The sequence below is a fragment of the Argopecten irradians genome, chromosome 6 (genome assembly GCF_041381155.1).
Source record: "Argopecten irradians isolate NY chromosome 6, Ai_NY, whole genome shotgun sequence".
Classification (NCBI taxonomy): domain Eukaryota; kingdom Metazoa; phylum Mollusca; class Bivalvia; order Pectinida; family Pectinidae; genus Argopecten; species Argopecten irradians.
This window is the reverse complement of record NC_091139.1, coordinates 28,537,194-28,548,748: the sequence shown is the minus strand read 5'-3', so window position 1 is coordinate 28,548,748 and position 11,555 is coordinate 28,537,194. Positions and strand designations below refer to the sequence as shown.

Here is an 11,555-nt window from a genome sequence, read left to right as displayed (position 1 = left end):
ACCCTAGACTGAGCTCGGTGGGTCAAGCTGCCCCTCCCCTACCCCACGAAAATCCTGGACAGGAGGAACAACCACCTGATCTCGAGAAGAACCTGTAGAGATAGGAACCACCGAGACAGGAACAGAAACAGTACTAATAATAACAACCTTCTTCCTTCTTCTGCCGTAAGATGAGAACGAATCCTCTTTCGAAGACCGCCTAAGTGTTATGCAGGACTGAAAATGAGCACCAGAAACTGAACAGAGTTCACAAGGGGAGGATTTATGACACGGGCGGCATTGGAAACAAGCAGCCTATGGGTCCCGTTCCTCTTAGAAATGGAAACACCAATGATCCAAGCTCTGCCGCTATCCCGAGTGAGACAAACCTGGCATAGCAATTATGAAATAGGTAAACACTTACTAGGTAGGAATAATACCTTTTTAAACGTAAAACAAATAACAAACACACTAAAAGGGTGTTAAGTGATACTAATCATACCTAATAATATATAATCAGGAACGATTCCTCAGCAAAGAAAACCGAAAAATCGTTAACAAACCGAAAGAGCAAGACGTCACCTAAAATGACGGATCACATAGTACACCCGCGGAAACGTGGAATGAAATTGAGGTTTCTCGACGTAAAACTAATTTTCATGATGTAATAGTTACTATAATTTTATGGAGTCCCACCCTTCTATTCAGTCCCCTTTCGTCCTCAGCCGTGTTGCCCCTGGGGTTTCAAAAATGTTTTTGAGAAAGGGAGAACACTCTATGTTACGTCGAGAACAAGATGAGATATGGAGACTAGACTCTCAAATCCTACGTTTGTTAGGGGTACAAAGATGGATGTGGGTAGCGTATTTGTATACCAAAGTTATGGTTACATATTACTGGAATAAAAATTCAGCCGTGTCTTGTCTAATGATGATTCTCTGCGCTATTTTTAAACTGCAAACGTAGCCAACTGATCGACAAAACAATAACAAAAACACACATGTTAACCTCACGTCACCTAACGACTTAACTACCAACAATTTGATCATAAAAGATTCAAACGGCAATTGCCTCAGAGTCTGTACAACTGTCTGTTTACGAGCCTTTTTTTAATCTGTACTGTTCAATAACCTAACGAGTAACATTGATTCAGCCGCGGTCATGATCAGACCAAAGTTAGATGGTTTGTTTTTAGTATTAGATTTAGTAGGCATACTAAAAACAATTATAATATAATTTCAGGCAAAGCCTATCTGAGAGCGCAGCACTTAATCCATTCTTTCCCCTGTTGTTTTTAAACTGTGTTACTAAATAGAAATATGCCAGGTAAATAAAGAATTTCCAACGGCGAAAGAGTAATCTCCCCTGACCCATCAGTCTTATCGATGTTGACATGTGTTTTGTTTTTATAGCTTAATGTGTGCGCTGAATAACTGTACTGCTGGAACTCATTTATAGAATTATCAATTATTAGAATCAAAGCCTTGCTGAATTACTAGCACTTAAAACGGCTTTTAAGTAAATATTCAGGACATATTGTAATTGTTAGATTCCGGTAAGAATAAATTGGAAGGTTTGTCTTTCACTAAAGTTTTCATATTGAATTTTTCCAAGCGTTACTTGTTTGTAATCACGCGAGAGTGTGACATTTTGTAATCACGCGAGGGTGTGACTTTGGATGCTGTCTTGCGCGATGCTGAATCTTGTGTTGACTTCGGTTTCCGGTTTACGAGAAAGTTTTCAAACTCTTCATATATGAATGCATATACATAGAATAACGTTACTGAGACACCTCTATCACGAGAGTTCGCTTCGCTAACGGACCTTTGTTTGCCCTCACTAATAGACGATAGCAACTTCTAATATAAAATATTAGTTTACGAATAATATAATTTTAGGCAAAGCCTATCTGAGAGCGCAGCAGTGAATCTATTCTTTCGTTGTTTTTTTTAACTGTGTTACTGCCAGGTAAATAAAGAATTTGCAACGGCGAAAGAGTAACCTCCCCTGTCCCATCAGTCTTATCGATGTTGGCATTTGTTTTGTTGTTATTGCTTATTGTTAGCGCTGACTAATTGTACTGCTAGAAATCATTTACAGAATTATTAATTATTAGAATCATAGCTTTGCTGAAATACTTGCATTGAGTTTATTACAAGAAAAACAATATTGAACATAGGGTACTTCTACTTTCACTTTCTGCAAAAATACGTTACTGCGCGCGGCTACAAAATATATTTCAACGTCATTCTCCGTTGCCAGTCGGAAAATTCCGAAGCAACTGCTCACATAAAACGGCTTATAAGTTAAGATTCAGGACAAAATGTAATTGTTAGATTCAGGTAAGAATGAATTGGAAGGCTTATCTTTCACTCATGTATTCATTTTGAATTTTTCAAGTATAACTTGTTTATAATCACGCGAGAGTGTGATTTTGTAATCATGCGAGAGTGTGACATTGGATACTGTCTTGCGCGATGCTGGATCTTGTGTTGACTTCCTGTTTCCGGATTTTGAGAAAGTTTTCCAACTCTACAAATATTGGATGATTTACATGGAATAACGTTACCGAGACACCTCTATCACAATAGTTCGCTTCGCAAACGGGCCTTCGGCCCGTTCTCTGCGCTCTCTAATACTATATATCTTTCGATAGTGATACTTACTTCAGTGACATGTAAAAAGCACAACTACTTACTTGATATTGCCGATTTTAACTTTAATAACGAGGCGGTTTCAACGTCAACCGAACTAAACCAGTTCAAACCGGATACAAATGGCACAGCACATTCCTCATTAAAGGTGGCGCTTGTTGTACGGTATTTCTCTGTGAGGTCGAAACGACACAAACAGTTTCATTTTCCCAATACACGCAATTCCAAACAAATATATGGATATCATTGCATAAACTACAAAACAGACTTATTTATGATTGCCCCAATCGGTCAGAATTACTTTGAAGGAAGGAAAGGCGGCCTGGTTTCCTTAATATCTCGTCTGGCGTGGAAAGGAAATTTACTAGGAACATCCGTTTCCAAGACCGTCTTGTGGTCATTCTTTATGATATTCCTAAATGCCAAATAAACCGTTTTGTTAAGAATTACTCAGACTGCTTACATGTATATGTAGAGCCCTAGCTGTTCACCTCTATAAGTTAATTGACTGGAATCGATTAAACAGAAATCAGTGGTAGAAAATGCCTATTTAAGCGGTTTTCCAGCAAAATATTTCCTAGTTAGCTATGAATTTCCATAGCTTCAACCGAGAGATCTCACCGAGATTGACATGTATTAAAAATCAGCAATGTATATTGTTGGGTTTCCATATAACTCAAATCGTGGTTACATGTATAAGCGGGTTGATACAAACGATAACTGTAGTTATCGTATCAGCTTTATAATCCATCAAAATATACACACAGTTCCGGATTTAGACAAATCAGCAGAAAAAAAAGTAAAATGCAGATTCATGTTTACGTTAGTTTACTCTTTTTTCCAGTTACAGATGAAGCTTTTTCATCAATAACTTTGATTTTTCTTAAATTGCTTTCGTCTCTGGCATATATGAATACACCTAAATCCGTGTATCATGTATCAAGATTCCCTCAGATGAAGGGGTTAAAGGTCGCCATCCGACAATTGGTTACACACTATATCGAGTATCATTATTATAAATATCAGTGTTACGTAGAGGAAGATTACAAGTGGAAGATTTTCGTATTTTCAACTACCGCCGTGTATTGTGACAATGTGTTAAGATCACGATTAAAACCGACATTACAGTCACATTTCTTTATTTGATTTTGTGAACTTCCCTCTGTGACCAAGGTTATCTAATATTTGTTTTATATCCCAAGTGCCTCTTTGAGAGAAATGCATCTCTGGAATAGGGCATTAATCATTAACCATAATTATCATACACCACGAAATACACTTAAATCATCATAAGTTTGATTGAATATCTTTTAATTTTTTTAACTCACTCCGTTTCAAAAATTCAAAAGCAAAAATATATGTACCGACAACCCTGTCTCTAAAAACCACCCCAGGGACAGGGGAAAGTTGTCTTAAGGGGTGGGCCAGGGAAAAGTTTCTTTATACACAACTCATAATTGTGTAATAAATGGAACACTATGAAAGTGGTCTTTATAATATATAGTGGTCTATATTAGGGCATGTCTCAATGTGTTATATATATAGATACTTCACTACATCACTCTCGTCTCACCGGACGGAAATTTACTCGTCATATGTGATTAAAATTTCCTTAAATAATATGTATTATGTGAGCCTTTATCCTCAATATTTTTTTTTCCGGAACAGCATGATAATGATGAATACGCATTATCCGCAACTGCATAATTATGCATAAAATACGATCAGTTCCAGATATTTTCATGTACTATTATAAAACTGAGCATGAAAAACGATCAGCGCAAGAAGGAATATATTTTCTTGCACTATTGGAAAATAGTGAATGAAATACGATCTGTTAAAGAAAGAAGATATTTTTTTGTACATAGTCAGAATTTAAATGGAAAACTGGTTTCGTAATATTCAGTACAGCTCGGGTATAACAATGGTTATTGAAAAAGAAGTGTCACCTAATACCTCAATAGTGAAACATTCACGTAGACTACAGGGTAGCTTGAATGCATGGATTCTTTATACACGTATACAGTGAATATAAAATCCAGACTATAAAAAAGATATATTGACATTTCTTATAGTCCTTTGAATACCTACTGCGCGATACTTCTGTCGTTTAATGCATGGGATATTTGATAGACATATCTCATAATAGTGTTTGCAGAATTACAATGCGATCTATTTTTAAAAATCAATCGACGACAATTGACGATTAACATGTGTGTATTTATAACAGGTTTTCTGTTCCGACTTAAGGTATATATTACTATACTTAGCCAATGTAAAATACATAATTGTTTTCCAAACCATTGTTTCTGCACTGTTCCTCGTTCTTCTCGTCGGAGTTCCAAAGAAATCTAAAAGGTACACGGGTATTTCACAACTTCCTTATCGAACTTAAGCTAACAGTACAATGATCTATACCAATATAAACTCGTACAGGCGATGCCCGGTGAAGCGTGAACCGGTTGAAAACTTTCTTAAAGATGTGTATTCACACTGACCGTTCGCCTACGTATACGTTCCGATGAACTTCCTGGTCGTCAGTACAATGATAACAGTATCGGAGGATTAAGACGGACATGTCGTCCAGAAACTGCTTACGGTACTGGAAGATATTCCTAGTCGTATTGTTCTTCGTACCAACAACAAGGTCGGAAAGTAAGTTGATAGCTTTATATATCACATTTCCTTAAAACCTTATTTAATGTTTAATATCTATATGTTACAGAACTTTCAATTTCGTACTAGCTACTTATTATTGTTATCAAGACTAATATGTTCTTGACATCAAGTATAGTAAGGCGACATAATTGATAATTTGCTTCCTAGCGTTCAGGCTGTGTCGGTGTAGACACAGTTAAAAGCCGTTCTATTTCATCCGTATCTTTGAATGGACGCTGAAAGGACATACTAATATATTGAATGTGTATTTATTCAAATGATAGTTAACAACACCAATGTACTCTTAGTTATAGCCACAGTGGTAGGTATGTGTGTGAGAAATATTTTTAGAAATCAAAACATTATGTAACATAGAATATACAATTGCGTTAGTCTGGGAGTTACATTTCTTCGCCACAAAGGGATTCCGTTTGTTCGGTTAATTAACTGCTTTAAATGTTGATTTATTTACATTTGCATTTGATGATCGAGGACTAGAGCGGCATACTCATTAGCCAAAGAAATCCATGTTTCAAATAAGTTTTGGTTTATTTAAGTGTCATGTTGCTATATATTGAGAACATCCGATGAAATAATACCGACTTCCAGTTAATACCTTTCCACTTCATGACATAATTTATTGTCCACTTTAACAACAACTGATAGTTTTATTGTATTTAAAATTAGCTTTTGTCTGGTTGTCAGATCATCTGGCTTTATATTTCAGTAAATATTAGTGTATCTAAGATAGCAAGTCAATCGTCAAACCAGGAAACCAGCAAATGGCTAGCACAACAAGGAGTCGACAATTGTACGCATCAAAACATTCATCAAAACTGCTGTTCTCACACTAAGACTCAGACGTTTAACGAAGCGTGGTGGCGTGTTGATTTGGGACAAAAAAATACGATACAGCGAATTACCATATACTACAGAAGTATGTGATATTATTAAGCTAAAAAACGTAAACCATTTTTTGCAACACTTTTAATCATGATTTTATTTTATCAATTTCAAAATATGGGTCATGAATTGATGATTTGTCTAGTTATAACCAATTAATTGTGTTATAAAGTGACAGCATTGGGGTAATGCTAAACGATAAGAAAATTCCTAACCGTGTATTTGATGTTAGAATTGAGATGTATTTTGTTTGCACCTTTATCAGACGGAACAGCACATCGCTTTGCTGGGTACTCCCTGTACGTGTCCAACAGTACAAATCAAGCAGATGGGTTTCTCTGTTATAAGGATAACAGTGCCTCAGCGCAGGATGTTAACATAAACCCAACACACCAGTGTCCAAGCGTAGCTCAATATGTCATTGTCTACAACCAAGTAAGCGATCTAAAATACGACTGGCAGGAGAACTTTGCTACTTTGGAATTATGTGAAGTTCAGGTGATGGGTATGTACAATTAAACTTTTAAACATATCAGTAATTCAATATGAGAAGGCTCGCAATATGAATACATTGACATATGTGTTGTTCCATTGTATAAAGATAATGACAGTTGAATACATATATATGGGATCTTAAGTGAGTGTTCATTACATACGAGATTTTATGAAAAGAGTCTACGAAATTTCTATTTTTGCCTTCTTTGGCGAGCAAAAATGAAAACTTCGCTTCGAGATAAGTTTCATTCAATGTCATATTAAATGATCACAAATCTAAGATACTGTTGTTCACCTTACAACAACCTATATTTCGAATGGCATATGTGTTGGAAACAATCAGCGGCCATTTTATCACAACGTCTTCGGATCCTGACGTCACGTCTTGTTTACTTACGTCAAAACATGACCTCATAATGAATTTCTATTCAATAAAAAACATTCTAATTATATAACACTAGTGACATATGCCAAAAATAGTAAATGGACAAAGATGTTTTAATAATATCAGCTTGTGAGGTGGGAAGGGAGCTATCAACGCACCATATTTAGTCCAAATAAGGCGAAATTGCAACAAAAGCCCAGGTTTATATGGACGCTAAACCGTATCACCTGCAAACCACATTATAGATCCGCTTTCATTTGTAATTGTTTTCACAGTATCGGTTATATACCTACGCCTCCTTTGTATATAATGGCAATCACCGTAGTCCAATAGACTTTAGATAAACCATTATGTTTTCACTCGTACACGTTTATAATAAAATATATTTACATATGTCTCTATACTCATATCAACGAGTACAACCGAATACATCCCATCAGAATAGTAAAAAACAAGCCATTATGGTTCTGGAATACCACTTATTCGCCACCTACATATAACTGTTTTCTTTACATTTTAGACACAAATATATACTCTAACGTTTTTATACTATCCAGGATGTCCAGTAGGAAAATATGGCTCTGGGAATTGCGACCACACCTGTTCTGTGGACTGCTTCGGAGGAAATTGTAACTCCGTGTCTGGATTCTGTTTCTGTAAGATACTAACAGCTTAATTTGTTACTACGGAATCGTTTAGTGGATATTAAAAAAAACACATTGTGAACGACATAGTGTCTGATGAAGGTGACGAAAAGGTACACATATAAGTTTCACTGGCTGCAGACCAATATCATTACAAACATCTTTGTGTATGACAGACACAAAAATAGATATTTTTGTTTGTCATCTTGTTACATATATCCATGTCTTGCTTTTTTAGAACACATATGGCAAATCAACATACATATCTTTAAAACTGCTTAAACCTAATTATTTGTTTATCATAGACTGCTTTGATGGAAAGTATGGAAATGATTGTCAACTTACATGCTCTGCGAATTGTAACAAGAGTTGCGAGAAGGATTCCGGACAATGTGATGGTAAGTTCATCTTATTTATTAGTATAAATTGAAACAAAAATTATGTATCAAAAACAATAGCAAAAATGTTAGTAGTCTATAAAATAAATACAACAAATGCATATCATTAAAAACTCTTTTAAAAACAAAATAATTTGCCTTCGTCGATATAATGTCATAGTTTATTGCTAGCTTCTGAAATATAATTGAATTGTCCAAAAACAAATAAAACCTCCTTTATAGTAGTACTGGCAGTAGATTTCGAAAACGACTTCACAATTAATCTCAGTTGCAACCAGGTTAGATGTTGACAATGCACTCGACGTGGTTCATTTGTGTATCAACTGTCAACTGTCTCATATCAATATTGTAATCAATTTTGTACATGTGATAATATAAGAATTCCTAACCCGGTCCTCTTACCTTAATCGGAACATTTCGCCCACTTCGGCGAATATAGGCACTGAGCAAACTGTATGAATACACATGAAAATGGTGTTTTGTTATCCGCACAAATGGGGCCGCGGTAGCCGAGTGGTTAAGATGTCCCGACATATTACCACAAGCCCTTCACCTCTGGGATGCGGGTTCGAATCCTATGTGGGGCAGTTGCCAGGTACTGACCGCTGGTCGGTGGTTTTTCTCCGGGTACTCCGGCTTTCCTCCACCAACAAACCTGGCACGTCCTTACATGACCCTGGCTGTTAATAGGACGTAAAAATAAATAAACCAAACCAAAGTTATCCGCACGGACAACGGCCAAATTAACCACTGCCTGTAGGACTATATCACAAAGGGTTACCTCCCTTGTCAAACATGCCATTACTTAATAGCTGTATCTTTATTCTGTACGTAGATCTACACGTATAACAATAACAAAAATAACTTAAACAAACTCCTTGATATATACTTCCTAAATATTTTTTCTACAAACTATACGCGATATATTTACCAAATTGAACATGAATACTTGAACAATTAAAAAAAATCATCCAACGGTAACCTTTTGTTAATTGAATAAATATGACTTCATACAATAAACTTCAATAAATTGAAGAATATCCATACATTGTGCCTCAATTGGAAAGTTATTAAACCATTTTAAAATATCTACCAAAAATATCAGTGTTTATTTGTTTCTGTTTATTTATCATATGAAAACGACAAAGCCGATAACCTAATTGGTTTGCATGGTATTGCTTTGAACAGTACGTGATTGTGGTTGAGCGGCATCATCAGTTCAATTAATAGATCATTCATAAATTATAAGTTATAATTAACAGTAATGCGGAACAAAGTAGACAAATATTTAACTATTAAGAATAATGGAGCGCAATTTACACTTCGGCGAGTGGCAGCCTCGAAAATTTGACAATTTCTTCCTTGTCCCATATTTACCATTTGAAGTTATTCGTATCTAACAGACTTACGTTTGATTGGATCCCGTGTCATCTGGAAAATCCTGTTGATATTACTTCTTTGATCCTTATACATACAAGGAGATATACAATTCAGGAAACATAATCGTAAATATTACAAACTCCTCTTCTGATTTTACTAACCAGATATCATAGTTACACATGAACATATACTGTTATCAAACTACCACTTATTTATTAAATTGTAATCGTCATTTTAGAGTTCATAGAATAGACGTAACTTCTTTTTCTTTCTTTTTTTTAATTGTATACTATGTTATCATTTCAAGAATACGTAAAGATAAAACAATAACATGTAATAGATGTAAAATGTTCACTTTCAACAAAATTGATGATGTCATTATAGACACATTTTGTGTCCAATATCGTTGTCTAAAATAGTCATATGCATCGCATTCCTAGCAGTCATATCAAAACTAGAAATATACCTGTCTCCACTATATACCAGTACAAAGATTTGAGCATGCTGTTTGACTGTACACCGCCCAAAAGAGAGCGACTGCATCTTTTACAAAAAGGAAGCACCTACAAGATCATCATCTAAATTCCATGTACAGAATATACAGATGCAGTCGACGAAGAAATACCTATTGCCAACTAGTTACGTTGAAGCCAACTAGTTACGATGAAGCCTGTTACCATGGGCGCCGCCATCTTTTTCAGGAAGTAGTCCGAAATTGTTACTACTTATTTCTAAGTCTAGTTTCGGAACATATGACGATATGACCCGATTCTCCCTTACCCCTGCTCTGTATTGATAACAATTCTGGGTTATGCAAACGCATAGTGTACTTTTACGAATCTTATTCAATTTTGCATATTGCGTCGTGTACAGTTTCCAACAGTAAACCCTTTAACTGGTTAAGGTATGCTATTATCTTTGTAATTTTATTTTTGAAATAAGTAGTTGCTTAAATATATCCAGTAAATAATAATTTTGTATATTTCAGCATGTATCGCCGGTAAAACAGGTGTTTCGTGTGAAGACAACTGTGCAGTTAACTGTGTGTCATGTAGTCAGTCGTCAGCTACAGACTGCTTCGGTAACTAACTACAACCAATTATTTTTGTATTTATACAATGCATAACATATAATACCTGAAGCTGAATACATTAAAAAGCTATATTTGATTTGTGCATATTTGGCCTCACCTCCAACCAAATATTATATATAAATATTTAGCAACATGATTTTGAAAAAAGTGAAAGTAAATGTATTTGCTATCAAAATTATGCTGTTTAGTAAACGCTAACAACAAATATACGAATGATGACGTTGAACACTTTTTCTTATATATTTTATGAATCCAAATACGCGTATATACGTTCAATCCGAATGCAGAATACACTTAATGGATGATACTCATTTCTTACATTTATATTTAAGAATGTGAGAATGGAAAGCATGGAACTGCGTGTCAGTTGAATTGCCCTAACAACTGTCGAGGCAGAACGTGCTTTAAGGATGACGGATTCTGCTTTGGTAAATAATGAAGTTCCCAATACAATAACAAAGTAAAACACAGAATTAGCAGCATTCATCATGTAATATGGTTACCTAAACAATACCTACAGTAACCTGTCCACATGAAAATAAATATGGAACTAGATATCGATATTATGTTCACTACTTCTGATTTTATAATTTTTTCTTAGTTTTTAATCGCACGAATCATCAAACTCACATGTCATATATTATTACTAAGGGTCGTAAGGATTCTATTCTAGTCATATGGTATTAAACATTTCATAGAATGCATAACCGGGAAATACGGTGATCAATGCGGAAGTGACTGCCCAGGGAACTGTAAAGACAGAGTATGTTTGAAGAGTAACGGGTATTGCGTGGGTAAGTTATTAACATATTTTTTTACTTTTTTAATAATATCAGTAATACTTATCTTAACCTGCGAAAATGTATGACTTGTGTTATATGGCCGCTAAGCCGTTCTTTTCTTAATTATGGTTGAGATGCGGGTGCCCCATATTAATAAACTTGGCTGTCTATTCGTCTTTTTTTT

General features: G+C 35.2%; 1 protein-coding gene across 1 annotated transcript; it reads left to right on the top strand.

Moving 5' to 3' along the window:
- The first annotated feature begins 5,209 nt into the window (after positions 1 to 5,209).
- On the top strand, positions 5,210 to 11,025 carry LOC138326433 (fibropellin-1-like). The gene is made up of 7 exons (XM_069272541.1): positions 5,210 to 5,288; positions 6,019 to 6,102; positions 6,460 to 6,699; positions 7,632 to 7,730; positions 8,024 to 8,116; positions 10,485 to 10,577; positions 10,922 to 11,025. The coding sequence occupies exons 1-7, from the start codon at positions 5,210 to 5,212 to the stop codon at positions 11,023 to 11,025; spliced, it is 792 nt and encodes a 263-aa protein (XP_069128642.1).
- The last annotated feature ends 530 nt before the right edge of the window (positions 11,026 to 11,555 follow it).

Excerpts from the sequence above, each read along its gene's own strand:
- LOC138326433 (XM_069272541.1), top strand. The coding sequence starts at position 5,210 with ATGTCGTCCAGAAACTGCTTACGGTACTGGAAGATATTCCTAGTCGTA. Across the intron at positions 5,289-6,018 it reads ACCAACAACAAGGTCGGAAA|TAAATATTAGTGTATCTAAG; the intron begins GTAAGTTGATAG and ends TTTATATTTCAG. Across the intron at positions 6,103-6,459 it reads ACAACAAGGAGTCGACAATT|ACGGAACAGCACATCGCTTT; the intron begins GTACGCATCAAA and ends CACCTTTATCAG.